Source organism: Anolis sagrei, chromosome 6, assembly GCF_037176765.1.
Source record: "Anolis sagrei isolate rAnoSag1 chromosome 6, rAnoSag1.mat, whole genome shotgun sequence".
Classification (NCBI taxonomy): domain Eukaryota; kingdom Metazoa; phylum Chordata; class Lepidosauria; order Squamata; family Dactyloidae; genus Anolis; species Anolis sagrei.
This window is the reverse complement of record NC_090026.1, coordinates 20,170,717-20,191,919: the sequence shown is the minus strand read 5'-3', so window position 1 is coordinate 20,191,919 and position 21,203 is coordinate 20,170,717. Positions and strand designations below refer to the sequence as shown.

At 40.4% G+C, this 21,203-nt stretch overlaps 1 protein-coding gene across 1 annotated transcript; it reads right to left on the bottom strand.

The window, feature by feature from the left end:
- Positions 1 to 711: 711 nt before the first annotated feature.
- Positions 712 to 16,130, bottom strand: LOC132777899 (immunoglobulin superfamily member 1-like). Its single transcript, XM_060780435.2, has 11 exons — positions 16,045 to 16,130; positions 15,640 to 15,678; positions 13,864 to 14,147; positions 11,489 to 11,779; positions 8,800 to 9,093; positions 7,441 to 7,731; positions 5,461 to 5,745; positions 3,907 to 4,233; positions 3,108 to 3,392; positions 1,637 to 1,848; positions 712 to 956 (listed from the first exon to the last, which is right to left on the bottom strand). Exons 1-11 carry the CDS (start codon positions 16,080 to 16,082, stop codon positions 951 to 953), a joined length of 2,352 nt encoding a protein of 783 aa, XP_060636418.2. The 5' UTR covers positions 16,083 to 16,130; the 3' UTR covers positions 712 to 950.
- Positions 16,131 to 21,203: the final 5,073 nt, after the last annotated feature.

Below are 21,203 nucleotides of genomic sequence, written 5' to 3'. Positions count from 1 at the left end.
TCAGAACCCCCATGACCAACAGAAAATTGGTCATGAGATTTGGGAGGGATTTGGGAGGAATTGACAATGATTTAGAGGAGAGTGCGCCTGCTCTCCTCTCCCCCCTTGAAGTCAAAGAAACAGCCTTCCTATTGGCTTACAGGCCAGCTGAGAGGCCGGTCAATCACAGCAGGAGGAGGGATTTTGGTGGGAGGTTTCGCCTTCTGTTTCCAAAAAGGAAGAGAAGGACAGGTGGAGAGGTCTTCAGCCTTCTCTGCCAAAGGGGTTCCTGAGACCACCAGAAATATATGTTTTCTGGTGGTCTTTAGCAACCCCACTGAAACCCCCCTCGCAACCCTCCCAGGGGTCCCGACCTCCAGGTTGAGAAACAATGCCCTAAAGTGAGCCTATAATGGGATTTTCTTGGCAAGGTGTGTTCAGAGAGGGTTTGCCATTGCCTTCCTCTGAGGTTGAGAGAGTCTGACTTGCCCAAGGTCATCCAGTGGGTTTCCATAACTGAGCAGGGATTCAAATCCTGATTTTTGCTAGTCCAACACACAAAACACTACATGAAGAAAGATGTGACTCCTCTTTTGTGATGCCTTTTTCCTCTTTGCAGGTTGCTGGCCAGATCAGGCAGAAATTATTCAAAAAGGTAAGACTAGGTTATGATTGAGAGCAGTGGATGGCAATACCAGGCTGGTTCCTTTGAGCCCCCCCCCCCCCCCAGAGGTTTGAAATTATCTTTCCACAGGCAAGAGGAAGAATAGCATAAGGAATTTTGTAACTGTGAAGTGTGCGAGGTAAGTCAAGTTTCTTCTCAACATGCCTTATGATCCACTGATGTTTCCTCTATGATTAGGCAAAAGTGAAGTAGTTTGCAAGTCTCATGCAGCTTGAGAAAATGATCTCATCTTCATACAGTACTCACAAACAGAGGTCGTGGTTTTATGTCCAAGTCAAAGGATTGTTCATTCCTAGCATGTTAAGCATGAAAAAAAGATTAATGCAAACATATTCCACTAAAGAAATAAAAAATATATAAATCTGCATGGAAGAACTTTGAGAGGAGGGTTTTCTCTGAATTCCCCCATTATCACGGGTGCCAGTTTTGAGAGGATATGATAGATCAGGCATGGGCAAACTTTGGCCCTCCAGATGTTTTGGACTTCCACAAATCCTAACAGCCTCAGGCCCCTTCCTCCCCCCCCCCTTAACTGCTTCAGCTTTTAGGATTTGTGGGAGTTGAAGTCCAAAACACCAGGAAGGCTGAAGTTTGCCCATGTCTGTGATACAGCCTTCTTTGGGATTGCTTCCAAATTATGGAATCCACTCCAGTATCTTTGTGATTTGCATTATATTGGCAAGGGCTTCTAATTCACAGTGGGAACTCACTCTGATACATGACATCCTCATTTCTACTTTAGGGACATGCTTGGCTAGGCTTTGTTTACTTTTTACTTGTAGCAATCTACCTTTACATCCTTATTCTCTGAAGATGTCACAAAAAATTGATCTCAAATTTTCCTTCCAAGGCCAGGCTTAGTTCTAATTTTGAAAACATTGCAACTTGGACAAAATGATCAAACAAGTGCAGAAGACAGGACTGTTTTCCCAAATTTTGAACAACTACATGTATTATTCCCTTCCCATTTACCTGATTAGTTGGTGGTGCTGGATCTGGGTCTGCATCTAGGGCTGGTGACAAAGAGGTTTCACCTAAGGATTCCTGCTTTGAGCGTTGTTGGGGGCTGACTTCATATGCTTTTGTGCTGTGGCAATCCAAAGTCATGAGACAGCCAAGCAGAAGAAGAATCAGGGCTCCAATGACACAGTGAATTATGTTTGCCACAGTGTAATCTGGTTTCTCTAGAATGAGACAAGTTAAATCAGGATCTAGACCCATATGAATGTGGATAGGAAGATCATCATTCACAGTTTATGCCATCTCAACAACAGATGAAATATTTAAAAATTGAAGTGTGATCAAAATGTATGGCCAGGCAACAAGACAACAAAAGTTATTAAGAAGGAAGAAGGCATTAAAATACTGTTTTAAAAAGAACAATCCTGATATTTATGTATAAATATAAATAAGGCAAAATTCTGAAAGTGACTCCCTGGAGGCATATGCCCTGGAGATAGCCTCCTGATACAAGACCACAGTGTTTAAATTTTATATAAATTTAAATGAGGGAAATTATGCCATTTGAATATTCAAAATAAATAAATAATGATCTCTAGGGAAGTGAGAAAAGTAAATATGGAAGGAATTGCATTTCTTGACTGGCATCTTCCTAGTGATGTTGGCATATTTATGTTCTCCTAAACAAACGACTGGATTTTTTTGTCAGATGTGGAAGTTCACATTCAGTTGAAAGTTACAGAAGATTTGTCCTTGCACACAAACTGCCTTTGCACATACAATTGTGTACTGTGCACTGCAATCCACATTTCATATTTGTTTGCACATTCAATTGAAAACCTGGTTTGGGGTGAGTTAGGATTTCTTGTCAAACAACTCTTCCTGGAGGCTTCCATGTATGAAAAATTATGTTATGCTCAAATATTTTTACCCAGGTGAGGGGCACATTGAGGGGCAGAAGTCTCTAGAAATGACTTTGGGGCTGCATGGAGTCCATAGAATATGCTTTCCATACCCTTGATTTAATCCCACTGAGTAATTAGACCTCAAGGCTTTATTATTAACACACACTCTGAAATACCAAGATACCATCAAGAGACATGCTGCATTATCACCGGATGAGAAACTCCCTGCTGGACACACAGAAGACTGGGCAACCTGGAAGGTGCTGAACAGACTGTGCTCTGGCACCACGAGATGCAGAGCCAACCTTAAGAAATGGGGCCACAAAGTGGTGTCCATGACATGTCAATGTGGAGAAGAGCAAACCACAGACCACTTTCCACAATGCAGTTTTAGCCCTGCCACATGTGCAATGGAGGACCTTCTTATAGCAACACCAGAGGCACTCCAAGTGGTCAAAGGAAATTTAGTATAATGCCAGGTTTGTAACTTTGTTTGTAGTTTTTCTATACAATTTAACTATATTCTCAAGTCGTTTCTGACACAATAAATAAATAAAAATCAAGAGTGGGTACCATACCTGATACCAAAAGCTGCAAGATTTCACTGGGCTGTGAGTATACAAAACGGTTACCAACAGCTGTATAGCTGCAACTATAATTCCCACTGTGCTCCAAGCTGATATTGGGGATAAAAAATGTGCCCATGTCAAAATCAGTCTCCATTTCAAGGCCTGGAGTTGGGCTTCCATTCTTATGGAGATAGAACTTCATATTTGAACTGCTAATTGTACATGAGATGGTAACATTCTCCCCAATCATTGTATTCCCACGCTTGGAAATAGTTGGTTGCTCTAATTTGGGATCTGTGTGCAGAAAGAAAGAGGAGGAAAATGAAAGTAAGCTACCACCGTAAGAGAACTCTTGGGTAAAGGGCAGTGAGTTGGATGAAAGGTCTCAGATTTTGGTCCTAGTCTTTCCAATTTAACACTGGGCCAAAATAAACCAACCTGTGTATCTGGTAATGAAAACACATATGGATCTCCAAAATAAAAGTGGAAAAAATAGGAACAAAATCTGGGCTTCTTTGGTCTATTTAATTGGTCTGTATGCACGCTCAGATCTAAAGTCAACATGTGCTCCCACTGAACAAGAAGATATTCATTTTTTGAGCTACTGGCTTTTTACTTCAGTTCTAGCATAGCCATGGGAGATTCTGAAAGTTATAGTCCACATACATACATATATACATACATGCGTATCTATCGATCAATCAATAGAGACATTCAAAATCTGGTCCAGATTAAAGTAAATCTGGATGGTCTATACCACATTACATGTCAATCATTATTTTGAAAAATGCTGAATTAGGATCTTTACCCAATAGAAAAATTTCCAAAGAATCACTGGGTTCTGACATCAAGGACCCGGATGGAGGTTTGTAACTGCAGTGGTATTTTCCTCCTTGCTCTTTCTTCACAATGCTGATGAAGAATTCAGCTGTATGGTTGTCTGGTTGCATAATTTGTGGTTTGTGGTCCTCATCATCAGTATTTTTTATAGTATAAATCTTATAAAGGTAGAAAGTACTGTTCAGATGGAATGTATTGTTGAGATTATGGACTCTGCAGAGAATACTGATGTTGGATTGCAGACGGGTCATCCCACTTGGAGAAAGAGAAATGCTGGGCTTCATTAGAGTAGGATCTGCAAAGCAAATAAAGGCAGGAAGCAGCAAGGCTTTGAAGCTGCAAGACCATTCAATGCTTATCAAGCTGGCCAGTTGCAACATCCACACTTGCCTCAAACAGACAACAGTACTTTTCCCCACCCTGGATATTCCACAGATATTCCTCACTTGCCTAGTTTCCAACAGACCTCACAGCCTCTGAAGATGCTTGCCAGAGATGTGGGTGAAACATCAGGAGAGAATGCTTCTGGAACATGGCCATACAGCCTGAAAAACTCTGAGCAACCCAGTGATTCCGGCCATTAAAGCCTTTAACAACATAAAGGCAGCTTAATGCACACACTTTTACAGCACCACCCATCACCCCTCGACTAAGAGTGGGTCACAAATGTATGATTCAAGATAACAGTGAAATCAACCATAAAATACACTAGAACTGGGGTTTCCCTATGGAAATCCTTATTTGCATCATATTTTCCCAATCTGCATAGATCCTACTTTTGCACACACATTATGGCAAATGTATCTTAGACAGACCCCGGGTGAATTCACCTTAATATGAGTTTGTTTTCAAAAACTCCCTCCCTTTTTTGTACTATTGGTAGCCACATAACAGTGATTAAAAGTAAAGGTAAAGGTTTGCCCTTGACAATCAATATAGTTGTGTCTGACTGGGGGGGGGGGGGGGGGTCTCATCTCCATTTCTAAGCCAAAGAGCCAGCGTTGTCCATAGATGTCTGCATGGAGCACCATTACCTTTCCGTTGATAGTATAACTTTTGAAACTGATGTAAGTGTACCTTCTAGAATGAATGAATGAATATATATATATATATTCTCATCCACTAGTGTGAAAAATACGATATATTTGGAAAGATACCCTGACAGAATGGATAGTACCTGACCTTCAGAAGTGGATTGTGTTTGAGTTGTACATCACTATGTATGATGCTAATTCTTCTGACCTGGGACCCTTTCCACAGTGTGTAATTAAAGTGCTATGATAGGGGGTGCAGTTTAGGGAGGAGCATTAAGAGTTCTCTGCCAGAAGACTCCAGCATCTCACCAAACTACAAGTGCAGGAACTGAGTCTTTAATAATGCAGCACCCATTTGCTCTGTCCATCCCACTGTCCAACACAAAACAGACCTCCAAGACCTTCCTTCGAAACTGATACCAAGATGCCACAGGGAAACTCCTAATAATGCCCCAAATAAAGAGTAAAGTACAGAGTAGCTCTTTTACCTGTTATTTGGATTGTCACATTCTTGCTCTGCAATGAGATTACAAAAGGCTGTGAAGAGCTGCTATAACTACACGCATATTTCCCTCCGTGTGCTAAGGTTGCATTGCTGATAAAAAATGTGGTCTCATTAGCTTCTAGACTATGGTGAGAAATTACATGATCATCCTTTAGAAGAAAATAGTTTCCATTCAGGGCTGACTCTCCGCAATTGACACTGATATTGCTCTCAAGGACAACAAACTTCATATTCTCAGAGGAGATGTTGGGTTTGGGTAATGAGGGATCTGGGCAAAAGAAAAACTGAGTCAGCAACAGCATCACCATTACATCCATATTGTTCCAGTCCAGCTGGTATAGTTGGCCATTATAAGAAATTCGTTATTTTCTCCACATTTGGGATGGAAAGGGTTTAAGATATATTATTAAGGTTATCATTATTGGAAATTAGGAGGTTCTTTCAGCCAGATTCAGTGCACTGAGGACTATATTCTTTGATTGCATATTCAACTGTGATCTCCTTTAGATTGGCTAAAGGTCTCAGGATTTGATAGCAGTTGTAATTTTAAAAATGATCAAATCAAAGGACTATCTAGATTGGCATTTTTGTTCAAGGAGTACTCAAACAGTTACTCTCACCCTTTCACTATCCCAAAATCGGTAGAGACACTGTGCCTGAAATACTAGAGGGAATATGTTGTCATTGTAACAAGTAGGGCCTGATAGCCTCATCCTTCAGTAATTTATCTCCTGTATCTTTTTAAAACCATCCAAGATGGTGGCCATCACTACATCTCATGACAGCATACTCTGAAATTTAGACCACACATTTGGGCTGCAATCTGACATCCCCTCAGTATAGTACAGTCACACATTCACTGTAAAAATGGAAGAAAAGGTGAATAAACCAATGTTGTTTTTTTTAAAATCTGAGATAGCACATCTCTAGGAATCTCTAGGTCATTGTGTGTGCCTCTGTGCTCAATTCCCACTGAATGCTGACCATATAGTTGGGTATGAGTACCTAGAAAGGTGATCTTCAGATCCTCCAGCATGAGTCTATGATTCACATCTGGTAATTGCACTTGAGGACCTAAAAATTCCTAAATATTAGTCAAATCCACAAAAGTTAAACCTATAAATATGGAAGACTAGCTATATAAATATCCACATGTGGTAATTTACTAATCTAGCACTAGGCAACCCTAGAATAGGAACATTGAAAAATGACAAGATGCAATGCACAATGAACATTGCACAATAAGCAATGTGAGACAAACAACAAACCACATATAATGCATAATAATAATACAATGTGTAATGTTACTGTATGTGCAACTCTACCTCTTTCACTATCTGCATGTGCAACACTACCTCTGCCGATATCAGCCAAATATGTCTTACATGCCTTACATGAGTAGCATGATTTACACATGCACATGTCACTTACAGGCTTCCAGTCATGGTGTGATTGTGCATCTGGAAAAGCACCACACTATAGATGGCAAGATAAATCATGATGTTTCATTCCTATGTGCAAAGACAACTTTTCTGACACATGGAAAACCCTACTGGAAACTATAATAGACCTGCAAATATTTAAAAGTCCAGATTAGACCAATTAGCAAAGATAAAACCATGATGTGTCCCCTAAGCCATAATGTGTCTTTCCAACGCATGGTCATAGGGATTGGAAGCAATCTGCTATCACTTCCACTTTTCTTTCAAAATTGATTGTTTTCTAGTTGGAAGATGGCAAGGGGAAAACAGACCTATTCTGCTCCATTTGTATAGCAGTTCGTGCAACTCACCTACCCCATGAAGTCTCCAAAAAGGTTCAAAGTTTCATTTGGGGGCAACTGTCATCTACACTCACACAAATTTAAAACCTTTTTTTATGAGTTGGGACTTGAAACAGATTGACTCTCCTCGAATCTTGCTTTCATGTTTGCTAGTCTACAAAAACTGACTTAGAACCTGACCTGTGACCAACAACGTCACGTTGTCACTTGTTTCTGAAGTGGTGAAGAATTCCGATGGGTTCATGTAGCTACAGGAGAAGCTCCCAGCATCTTCTTTGTGCAAATTGTTAATAGGGAAGAGCACTCTGTTCCCCTCTGTGATCACAATTTGCTGCTGCTTTTTATCAATGCCTTTATAGAGGTAGAATCGGTTGCCTGAATGATTGGCTGTGCACTCAATGCGCATCCTGTCAGTAAGCATTACAATTCCATCAGGGATCAGGGAGATAGTGGGCTTAGGGAGATGAGAATCTGGAAAGAAAGGGGGGAAAAACAAATGATGCAGTCTGGATTATATCACTTCTGTGCTTTGAAGAATGGGCCTTTTCACCCAATGAAATGTGATACTAGAATAAGGACTTCCTTGAGACTCTCAATTTGACTACAGAATGACGATTGTGTAACCTTTATTTATTTATTTATTTGCAGTATTTATATTCTGCCCTTCTCATCCCGAAGGGGACTCAGAGCGGATCATAGAACACATATACGGCAAATATTCAATGCCATTATACACTGACAAGACAGACAACTGCACATAGATAGAGGTATATATAGGCTTTCCTATCTTCTGAGGTTATGCTCAGTTCCGGCCACAGGAGGTGCTGTTGCTCTACTTTCCCTGCCGAAGAGCTTTTTGTTCATAAAATTCCTCCTTGATCGAATAACAGGCATTTTTCTGGCATTTCCTTATGGGTGCCTTAAATGCCTTCCCGCTATTAATCTACTCACATTACTGTTTTTGAAACTGCTAGGTAGGCAAAAGCTGGGCTAAAGCCAGGAGCTCACCCTGACCTGGGCACAATAATCTTTCCAGTGTCCAGTTGAGACAAAGACAGAACAGGGAGGAACTGATCTGGAAGGGGAGGCAAAAGGCTTAAGAATTTGTTAATTTAAGATCACTTTTAGCCTTGATTATAGGTTCTTCCATAGGGGTGTATGCACACTTTGCAGTTGATGAAAGCCCACACATTATAATCCTTGCTGAAACACACTAGTTACAGGAAATGACCAGGAATTTTAGTCCCACAGTGGTACTTTTTAAAAATGAACTGAATGAAGTCATAGAAGGCCACTGGAGATATTAATGTACATCACCAAGGTCAAACCAAGTCCCAGTGAAGACTTGTGGGCTTTCATCTTAAAGAGCAGCGTACAACAGGTAGTGTAGCTGCAGACAAGGAGGAGATGTGGAATGGTGTGTGTGTGTATGTGTGCTGTAGGGATGTGAATCCTGTTTTCTCCCCTCCTGCGAGAGGAGAATAGCTCTTCTACCTCCTGGCTCATAATGAGTGACAGGCACAAAATTAATCTTTTTACCTGTTATGACCAGTCGAGTGAGGTTGCTCATTTTTGAGACGATGAAAGGTGCAGATTCAGTGCCGTATCTACAGCTATATTCTCCAGTGTGGTTCTTATTTGCATTCATAATGTGGAATTCGGCCACAGCTTCATTGGTCTCCAGGGACTGCTGAGGCATCTCATCACCAGACTTTTGAAGGTAGAAGAACCTCATGGATGGCTCGTTGCTTTTACACTGGATTGTGGCATTTCCTCCAGGAGGAACCAACATAATGGGACTTGGAGAGACGGCTGGCCTGGGAAATTTGCTGTCTGTGCAAACAAAGACATTGGACACTGAGAATCTCTTCTCCTTCCTTGCCAAGGATTGTAATTGTTGGAAATAGCAACATTCTCAAGTCTCCATTAGTTATTTGTTATGTATATAATTGTTTACTGTATTGTGTATTAACATTTGCACAGTTAAAACTTGTGCGCCAGCTGCGCCCGTACCTTGGGAAGTCTGACTTGGCCATGGTAGTCCACACTCTAGTTACATCCCGTATAGACTACTGCAATGCTCTCTATGTTGGGTTGCCTTTGAAGATGGTCTGGAAGCTTTAACTAGTCCAACAAACGGCAGCCAGATTGTTAACAGGAGCGGAGCTCAGGGAGCATACAGCCCCCTTGTTGCTCCAGCTCCACTGGCTGCCAGTTTGCTACCGGGCCCAATTCAAAGTGCTGGCTTGGCTATAAAGCCCTAAACAGTTCTGGCCCAACTTACCTGTCCGAACGTATCTCCCCTTACAAACCACTGAGGACTTTAAGATCATCTGGGGAGGCCCTGCTCTCGGTCCTGCCTTTGTCACAAGCACGTTTGGCGGGGACGAGAGACAGGGCCTTCTCAGTGGTGGCCCCTCGGCTATGGAATGCCCTCCCTAGGGAATTCAGATCTGCTCCCTCCCTCTTGACGTTTCGGAGGCAAACGTTTACAAATACAGAGTAGCTAATATAGGAAATCAAACGACCTGACAATGGAATTGGACAATGCTTGAGAATAATGAGATGCTGATGATGTTGCTTTTATTGTTTTTGTGATGTTCTTATACTGTTTAATATTTTTTATCTATTATGTTTTATGTATACTGATTTGTTGGAAACCGCTTTGAGTCACCAATTGGCTGAGAAAGGCGGTATACAAATACAGTAAATAAATACATAAATAAATAAATGTATATATTGCTTTCTGGTTTTTCTTTAGCTCTTTGTTGTGAGAGGGGCTGCAGATCATGTGATCACAACAGGGCTTGTTCAGGACTCAGACTCTATTTTTAGAACAGATTTGCTTTCAAACACCAGCAGAAAACTTTGTTTTGGACTTCAGTTAGAACAGCATGCTTAAAGACTTTATTGGACTTTAGGACTAGACAGGGACTCTATTAGACTCCCAGAACAGGGAGGTGCTTAGGACTTTGGACTATTGATTATAAGAAAGATGCCACACACAAAAAACTACTTCAAATTAACTGGACTGTAACTGGACTGAAAAGCAAAATACTTGTATTCTGAATACATTAAGTTTGTGAGTAAACCAACTATGTTACTTTTAAAGAAGTCTGCTTATGTTTGTCTCTTGAGAGCATGATTTAGAAGCAAATGTATTTTTAGGGAGAGTAGATGTTTTGGGGTAACTAAAAGAACACTTCTGAAACTCTGCTGCTGCTTCTCTCTCTCTCTCTCTCTCTCTCTCTATATATATATATATATATATATGGTGCATTAGCATATATTTGTTCCTAACAGTTCAAAGACATACCTAGGTACATCGGTTTGACAGCTGAGAAACCCAATTGCCTTGCATGAATGCCATTTTCCCAAAGGGTTATGACTCTAACAGGTCATGCTTTTACCAAGAGGTTATGCCATCATTTTTCAAAAGGTTATGACTTTGAGCAATATCAAGCCTTTCCAAAGATTATAAAATTTCCAAAAGGTTATGGAGATTTCCATTTTCTGAAAGTAATTCTGTTATTTCCTTGGTTCTAAGATGCATAAGGAAAGGATGCATAAGGAAATGCCTCTTATTGTCCCTTAGACCTAACAGCATCCAACCAACCATTCCCAAGCTCTAACACTGTCTTGATCAATACAGAAGCACATTAGATAAAACAGCTATGATGTTGCAACCCAGGAAGTGGAGAGTGATGTTTTTGGAAGAAGAAACTGTAAGGCTTTTCTTGCCAAATTTTGTGAAAGTATCTTGCTTTTCCAGTGGTGCATTAACCACAGTTGTCCTTAACAGTACTGCAAGAGTTTCACAAACAGAATATACTCAGGGGTAGCTGTGAACTATGGATTTTGTTTTGAGAAACAGTGTATATTCACTTCCTTTCTCATGCCCAGTAGATGTATCACAACATCTAAAGTCAGTACTGTCTGTTGTATAAAGGTACACTCCTGAGTTTTGAACTGTGGGGAGTGGTCCACTACTCCGTATTAAATATTGGTGGGGAGGGGGGGTGAGAAACTGAGGGAATGTGTCTAAAAAGTCAAATAATCCTACTGAAATTTCTTTGCGAATAATCAAATCAGTACCACCATGAGCAGTACTCTTACCCTTGCTTATGGAAACATCTGCATTTTTCAAATGAACAAACACAACAGGATAAAAACACTGCTAGCCAAATCATAAAGTTTGCTAGTCTGAGGAGATGAGGAATTTACTTACCTACAACAAACAGGTCCACTACATTGCTCGACTCTGAGATCAAAAGATATGAGGATGATGTGTAGCTAGTACATGAATATGTGCCTCCACAACCATGATTCACATTGCTAATGGAAAATGTAGCATTTTCTTTATGTGGTTCCACAGGCAGGTCTTTCCATTTACGTCCATCTTTATGAAGGTAGAACCCCCGGACTGGGCTTGCGGCTGAGCATTGAAAACTAACGTTGATTCCTTTGTGAATAATCTTTCTAGGAATAAGACGAATAGTTGACCTTGGTAGACCTGGATCTGTGAACAGCAGGAAAACAGCAAGGAAGAGTTATGCATTCACTCCTTCAAGTTTTTTTTTTTTAATCTCCCCATGTTATACATCCTGCGCCCAAACATTGAACTAAGCTTAATTTGAGGCTGGAAGTCCATATGTTTACTAGTTTACAATGAATAATGTGAAAGACAGAAAAAATGTGTCATCATACACCACACCCTTGGGATCTATACATAATGGGATTGAACATCCAAGAATTTTGATATCCACGGTTGGCCCTGGCACCGAATCCGGCAGATATATATCAACTATATGTACATAATATGTTGGATTTTTTTTGGAAGGAGTGGAGTTTGTATGGAAACAGAGCACAAATAAATTTGAACTTTTCTAAGCTCAAGATGGATCCACTTATCAATAGCAAGCTTATAATTTTGTAATGCAAAAGGGTGACTACAGTAAAATCTTTGCATTCATTGGACCGATAACCATAGTTTAAGTTACCCACATCTGACAAAATATGTCAGTGTTTTTCAATCAGGGGGTCAGGATCCCTAGGGGGATTGTGAAGGGGGTTTCAGAAGGGTCGCCAAAAGCCATCAGAAAACACAAATTTCTGATGGTCTTAGGAAACTTTTTGACAAAGAAGCCTGAAGATCTCTCCACCTGGCCTTCTCTTCTTTTTGGTGTTGGTGAACTACAACTCCCAGAATTCAAAAACAGCTCTCCTTCCCCCCAAGCCCACCAGTATTCAATGTTGGCCATGTAGGTGACAAGTTTTGTGCATAATGGATGTGACAAGTTTTGTGCAGATCCATTATGGTCTGGGTTCTGAGTGCTCTTTGAGGGTTAACTATGAAACCCAGCAACTACAACTCTCAAATGTCAATGTCTATTTTCCCCAAACTCCACCAGTGTTCACATTTGGGCATATTGTGTATTCATGTCAAGTTTGGTCCAGATCCCTCATTGTTTGAGTCCACAGTGCTCTTTGAATGTAGGTGATCTACAACTCCAAAACTCAAGGTCAATGCCCACCAAACTCTTCCAGTATTTTATCTTGGTCATTGGAGTTTTGTGTGCCATATTTAGTTCAGTTCCATCGTTGGTGGAGTGCAGAATGCTTTTTGATTGTAGGTGAACTATAATACATATCAGGTATTTCTGCCAATTTTGTCCAATGAATGAAAATACATCGTGCATATCAGATATTTACATTATGATTCATAACAGTAGTAAATTTATTTATTTATTTATTTATTTATTTACTATACTTGTATACCGCCTTTTTCAGCCTTATCGATGACTCAAGACAGTTTACAACAAGTCAGTACACTTAACAACAAAATACAAATTAAACATTAAAGCAGTATAAAACCAAAATAGAAGCAATAAAAACAATAAAAACCATAATTACAGTTATGAAGTACAGTAGCAACAGAAATAATGTTATGGTTGCAGGTCACCACAACATGAGGAACTGTATTAAGGGGTTGCAGCATTAGGAAGGTTGAGAACCACTGAAATATATTATTTCTAGGCATGTTTAAGTTCTCTTGCACCTTTGGGCAACATTTACATTTATTGCTGTGCTGCTGCAACATGAAATCATTGGTGGATGGAAACCTTCCCCATACTCTGTCTCTCATCTAGTGCAGGGCTTCTTAAACTTTTTCCACTTGTGACCCCTTTCCACCTGAGAATTTTTTTCACAACCCCTTTCCACATGAATAATTTTACATCTACCCAGGTGTACTGTATAGGTATACAAATTAAACATGTACTGAAATCAATATTTTCAAGGCTTGCTACGCAGGGTGATCTTTCTTTTTATGATGTACAGCTGAAGCATTTCTTGCAAAGTCCACTGTAAACACTGCATGTTAAAGAAACCCTTATTATTATTATTATTATTATTATTATTATTATTATTTATTGTCAAAATTTTGTGACCCCAATATTAAGCTAAGGGATCCAATTTGAGGTTGGGCTCTAGCAGGCCAAAACAGCATCTTCACCATAGAGCCAGGTTCAAGCGATTCTAGGATATTTTCCAAGATGTTGAAATAGTCACTGTTCTGTGACTATTCTGTGAAAGGTTTCTTACCTGTTATCAGAAGCTCTAGAGGCTCACTGCATGTTGCTGGGGAGAGACTTGAACTATTATAACAACACTTGTACACTCCACCTTGCTCTGGGCTCATATTAGTAATGGGGAAATAAGCAGTTCCATTGATTCCTTCAGTAGACATGGTTATGATCTGTGCATCTTTTTCCAAGTGAAAATTCAACCTTGAGGAGACAGATACATTGCAGACAATGGTGGCATTTCCTCTTAGCATGATTCTCCAGTTAGGAATCAAGGCGATGTTTGGAGCAGGAAGGCTCTCACTAAAGCAAGGAAACAAGGACACATTTATTTATTTATTTATTTATTTATTTATTTATTTAATATATTTATACCCTGTCCTTCTCACCCCGAGGGGGGACTCAGGACGGCCTCACAACAAGTTTGATGCTATCACCATCATAAACAATCAATAATACATTAAAACAATAGATTAAAACAATAGATTAAACACGCTAGTTAAAAAACCAAATCCAAGTCTGGGTTAATTAAGTGTCGCTGGTTCCTAAGTCTTCTTTCTTCTTGCTACTATTCACTAGTCGAATGCCTGGTCCCAAAGCCAAGTCCTCAGTTTTCTTCTAAAAGACAGGAGAGAGGTGGCTAGTCTGATGTCCCTGGGGAGAGAGTTTCACAGATGGGGGCCACTGCCGAGAAGGCCCTGTCTCTCGTCACCACCAATTGCATTTGCAGTGGTGCTGGGATCGAGAGCAGGGCCTCTCCTGATGAACTTCATGATGGTTCGTAACAGGAGATACGTTTAGACAGTTAGTCTGGGCCAGAACAAAGCCATATAACAATAGGTGCAACAGTCAAGTTACTGATTTGTCTATAGCATCAAACATTCATAAATGCTCAATAATTTCTATGTCACAATGTAAGTGTTTTGCACATAAACTTTTCAAGTCTGAAAAACACTCTTTCAGATGTAGATAACTCATTTCAAAAGTCTATGGTTTAGCTCAGTGGTTCTCAACCTTCCTAATGCTGCGACCCCTTAATACAGTTTCTCATGTGCTGACTCCCAATCATCAAATTATTTTTGTTGCTACTTCATAACTGTAATTTTGCTACTGTTATGAATTGTAATGTAAATATCTGATATGCAGGATGTATTTTAATTCACTGGACCAAATTTGGCACAAATACCTGATACGCCCAAATTTGAGTACTGGTGGGGTTGGGGCGGGGGATTGATTTTGTCATTTGGGAGTTATAGTTGTTGGGATTTATAGTTAACCTACCATCAAAGAGCATTCTGAGCTCCACCAACGATGGAATTCAACCAATATTGGCACACAGAACTCTCATGACCAACAGAAAATACTGGAAGGGTTTGGTGGGCATTGGTCTTGAGTTTTGGAGTTGTGGTTCACCTACTTCCAGAAGGGACTGTGGACTCAAACAATGAGGCTCTGAACCAAACTTGGCACAAATATTCAATATGCCCAAATATGAACACTGGTGAAGTTTGGGGAAAATAGACCTTGACATTTTGGAATTGTCATTGCTGGGATTTATATTTTACCTACAATCAAAGAGCATTCTGAACCCCCCCCAACGAAAGAATTGGGCTAAACTTCCCACACAAAACCTGCATGACCAACAGAAAATACTGTGTTTTCTGATGGTCTTTGGTGACCCCTCTGACACCCTCTTGCAACCCCCCCCCCCCCCGAAGTCCCGACCCCCAGGTTGAGAAATCCTGGTTTAGAGACATTGTAGCAATAAAACAGATTTGCCTGGGCATTTTCTTACCTAGTTTGATCATCTTCTGCTCCTGAGCTGGAGAGCAACCTGAAAATCAAAAACAACCACTTCTGAACAGTTCTCCATCACAATGAGATCCCAGTTGAAGGCCATATCTACTGTGTCTGCATGTGTCTCCTTATGGACACATATGAATGGGCATATGAATGCGAGACGTTCTATTCAACATTTTCACTGCCTAGAGCCACTCATTCTTGGATGAATTGAGTCATACAACAATATTAACATACCTCTGTAGCAACATGCTTTACAATTTAGCTACTGAAACTTCATCTCCAATTAATCCCGATGTTTAAGTCCTCAGAGAACTTAAACACCCCCATACGCTTTTATGTAAATATCCTTCCCTCCTAGTTCAAGTCACCCTCAGTCCTTGTCAGCTCAAGTTCTCACCAAAACAACAGGATGGCAACAGTGGGTGTCTTCTTCATAATGGGACAACGTTGGAGTTCATAAGCCTAGTTCCAGCTGTGGCATCTGTTGAGTGTCCTACATTGCATCAGCCCCCAAACTGGATCCCAAGATAACAGGAAACTGGTAAGAGCCCAATCTACCAACAAGGTCTTGGTTACGAGCCTCTCATGTGCTCCCCCCTGATGTGTAAGAAAGATCTTCTGTGATCAGATAATCAGTCAAGTCACTAAAATAGCAACTCAAGTCATTTCAAAGAATTTGCAATGGGGGATCTGTAGTGTTTAGAGGTGGAGTAAATACAAAATATAGATTAGATGGTTTCATGGGAAAAGATAATAAAATTGTGGTTATGTGCTAAAAGAAACACATGCACGCATATCCTCCAACATCTCACGTGGGCATTCACTTTGGGGCTCCTTTCCCCCTATGTTGCTGCCTTCTGAGCAGACAGACAAATGAATCAAGATTTTCCCTATCATCTACTGCTGTTCATCCTGCTGGACAGTTTGAGTATTCCTTATTCAGGAACCAGAAGTATTTTGGATTTTTAAATATTTTGGAACACCTCCATTTGTATATATGTGCATAATAGGGTATTTTGGTCAAAGAACCCAAGTTTAAATGCAAACTTCATTCTGTTTTATACATACTTATACATACTTAAAGGCCTCCTGGTGGTGCAGCAGGTTAAACCACTGAGCTGCTGACAGAGGCAGACCTAGGTAAATTTCAATGGTAAACAAACAGTATTTTGGCGCCCCCCCCCCCCCCAAAACCAATCACTAATATATATTTTCTGTTCGTCGTGGGAGTTCTGTGTGCCAAATTTGGTTCAATTCCATCATTGGTGGAGTTCAGAATGCTCTTTGATTGTAGGTGAACAATACATCCCAATAACTACAACTCAGATATGTCAAGGTCTATTTTTCCCCAAGAGCGCCTCAAGAGTGCTCCTGGGCAAAATCAACTATAATGCAAATGCTTACTTTGCATAATGGGTTGAGCCACCCCTGGCTGCTGAACTTGCTGACTGAAAGGTTGGTGGTTCAAATCCAGGGAGCAGGGTGAGTTCCCATTGTTAGCCTCAGCTTCTGTCAACCTAGCAGTTTGAAAACATGCAAGTGTGAGTAGATCAATAGGTATTGCTCCTGTGGGAAGGTAATGGCGCTGCATGCAGTCATGCTGGCCACATGACCTTGGAGGTGTCTACGGAAAATGCCGGCTCTTTGGCTTAGAGCACCACCCCCCAGAATTGGACAAAACTAGACTTAATGTCAGGGTGAACCTTTACCTTACGTACTTACTAAATTTTCTGGTCCCTACCAGAAGTGGTTCCACGTCAGGGAAAGTAAACAGGGGCTTAGCACTTCTTTTAGGCTCTCCTTACTTCTTTATCATAATAGCTTGACACTGAATGTACGCACACTCTATCACCATAATCTTGCAATCTGAAATTCAAATTGCCTTTAGCAGGAACTGAGATACTACTGCTTTGCAACTTCCACCCTGGTGTTCTTTTTCTTTAGGGTGGAAATGAGTTTGCTTTTTGTGTTTCAAACTTATCTGCAAATTTTGCTGTGTAAGAAACCATGTCAGGAATCCTGCAGGGCAGTTAAAATATGTATGTATGTATCTATGTATGTATGTATTTGCCATACTTGTACCCCGCCCTTCTCTCCCTCAACGGGGGGGGGGGGGGGGGGCGCAAGACGGATTACAATGGCACAAACATTATGCCTCAACAACAATTACCTAAACATTTCAAAAATTGCAACATATTAAACAGAGGTAAAACAGATTTAAGATTTTTAAAACTTAGAAAACATTTGCCATCCAAAGCTCATGGTCTGAGTCCGTTCCAAGGTCAAATTGCACAAAGTTTTGATTCAGAATACTGCATTGCCCTCATTACCAAAGGCCTGCTCACACAGCCAGGTTTTTACTTTTTTCCTAAAGGCTATTGGGGGGGGGGGGGGAAGCTGCTTTGATGTCACAAGGGAGGGAGTTCCACAACCAGGGGGCCACCACTGAGAAGGCCCTGTCTCTCATCCCTGCCAGCCGCTCTTGTGAAGCCGGTGGGACTGAGAGCAGGGCCTCTCCAGAAGATCTTAATGTATGTGCTGGTTCGTAGAGGATGATACATTCAGACAAGTAGCCTGGGCCAGAACCGTTTAGGGCTTTATAGGCTAAAACTAGCACTTTGAATTGTGTTCTGTAGTAAACTGGCAGTCAGTGGAGTTGACGCAACAGTGGGGTCATGTGCTCCCTGAGTGCCGCTCCATTGAGCAACTTGGCTTCCACTCGCTGGACCAGTTGGAGCTTCCGAACAGTCTTCAAAGGCAACCCCACGTAGAGCACGGGGTAATCTATACGGGATGTAACCTGAGCATGGGCCACTGTGGCCAAATCAGTGTACCCTCCAGTTATGCATTGTCACTGCTATCATGATCTCTATGTAGCCACTGCTTTATATATATGTAAGGGGCTATATAGGGACTGTGAAAGGTAAGTGGTAAGTGGGGACCTCACACCCCACTTACCAGCAAGCAACTGCTAGGATTGATGGAGATAGCAAATCACTAGAGATTGGCGGAACAGAGGTTTGTTGCATGACGTTCTCAATACTTCACTCAAGTTGACGGAGACGTAGCTCAGAGGTGTTATTTACTGCCATATTGGCCTGTTTCTGCATAGCTACACAAAGTATTATGTTATTGTTGTTGAAACTTCAAATATAATGTCATATGGCAGATTTATTAATTATAAACACAATAAAGATATTTTTGAAGGACTACACCCGGGATACCTTGCTGTAACCCGGTCACCGTGTAGAACTCTTCTCTGACACAACCTTGGATGCCACAAATAGTCCTTGAAAATATCTACAAGTGACTCTTTAAATCATCAGATGGATTGGACTATTATGTATATGTTTATCTAAATGAATATGGACATTTATCCATGACTAAGAGAAGTTGTTCCTCTTTATTGTGTTTATAAGTAATACATCTGTCATATGACATTATATTTGAAGTTTCAGCAACAGTTACATAATACTTTGTGTATCTTAGTAATAGATATCTGTGTTCTAGATATTGCTGTTTCTGCATAGGCCTTTGTTTACAGAAAATGCTTATTGTTTGAGAAAACGGTGCTCCAGAGAGGAAGTTACTTTCCAAGGATCACAGTACATCCGAACAAACTAGCTGGTGGCTAGTTAGCACTCCCAAGTTTCCCAGTTGCTCTGGAGTTATGTTTGAAACAGATTAACAGATAAAACTGATTCAATTAAGACAGTCATGTTCAGAGAACAATAGACTATAATTGTGCTATAGTTGTGCCATTGTTAGGATCGGATGTGTGCTGTAATGTCAATCAAAGTCATAAACAACCAATGAGTAACTGTATAGCTAGGTCAGACCAATGAAATGATTTGTCTTTGGAAACCAATGACAATGTATATTCAATTTACTGCCAAAAATGGTAAAAGCTCTGTAGCCCTGTTGGGAGTGGCGACAAACCCTTTGATTGCATTCCTGTATGTGTTGGAGTTCAGCCTGTGATTGTGTTTCAGGATCAGGGTGGGAAATGATGTAAATGAGGTTCAAAATGGCAATGGTTTGGTCAGTGATATTGATTCAGAAAATGACAGAGAGACACTTGTTCAAAATGTAGTTTCCCATGAGAATGTTCCTACAGGGATGATGGATTACTCCCTGAATTTCTCCCAGAGAGTTCCCAGGATTTGGGGCTTGAAAACAACTTGGCACCTGTGGAGACTAATGAGCATATAGATAGGCGGGCGGAAATTAGTCAAAACAGACAGACCGAGCAAGGCCTTCGGCATTCTGGCAGGCTTCAACACAAAAAGATAAGGGCTGTTAAAGGAAAGCGAAACCAGTTTCTGAGTGCTTGGAAAGGCTTAAAAGTTTCAAGCATGGAAAATATTGCCAGATGAAGCATGGTTTAGAATCCTGCTAAGTTCTTGTCCTCGTCTCATAGAAGCCTTGCTTGGAAGAATCATGCTTAAAGATTTCTTGTTTCCTGTTTGGGTTTTTGTCCCTTGTGATTACCTGCTCATGCCTTGGATCAACATTTCCTGGTTCTTTGGATTTTGTTAGAGACTTGTTGACTTTGCTTTTGGACATTGCAGAACTCTACCTTGGACTAATTTGTTCCTGATTATCTTTTTACCTAATTGGATTTATCTATCCCTTTAAAGTGCTTTTGTTTTGTTTTTTACTTTGCTGCTTTTACATATCTTCAATAAAAGAATTCTTTTCCCTACTCAGCGTGTGGTGTTTTAAAGTCAGAGCCACATTATTATTATTATTATTATTATTATTATTATTATTATTATCAGGCTTAATGCAAAAGCATCAACATATTATTATTATTATTATTATTATTATTATTATTATTTATAGTTTTTATATTCCGCCCTTCTCACCCCGCAGGGGACTCAGGGCGGATTACAGTATACACATATATGGCAAACATTCAATGCCAGTTGACAGACAACAAATACAGACAATACATAGAGGCTATTTAACTTTTTTCTGGTCGCCAGGGGAGCTGCTGCTTTCATCGTCCATCAGTGACACCAATGAAGTTCTTCTGCATTCCATATTCCCCGAGTTTTCTTTATGGCCTTATAAATTATTTAATTTAGCCTCCCACACAAGGTGGTACCTTATTTTCCTACTTGACAGATGCAACTGGTCTTTCGGGTTGCAAAGGTCGACAACAGGCTACACAATGGCTGGACACCCACTCTAGCCCGGGCTGGCTTCGAACTCATGACCTTTTAGTCAGAGTGATCTTAATGCAGCTGACACTCAGCCAGCTGCGCCACAATCCCGGTGTATACAATTTAAAAATACATACAAAATACATGCAAACATTAAAACAGATTTAAATATAAACAGTCTTTAAAAAATCCCAGTTAAAAACCATTTAAACTTATTCAAAGTTAAATAGTCTTTAAATACAATGCATCTGCAATTCAGTTTATGAGCAAAAAAGAAGTTTATTGAAATGGATAACAAAGCATTGTACATTTGCATTGAAGCTGATTAAATTTCGACTGCCTGAATGTCTACTGGAGAGTATGTTTTTATCACGAAGCCAGGAAAAGA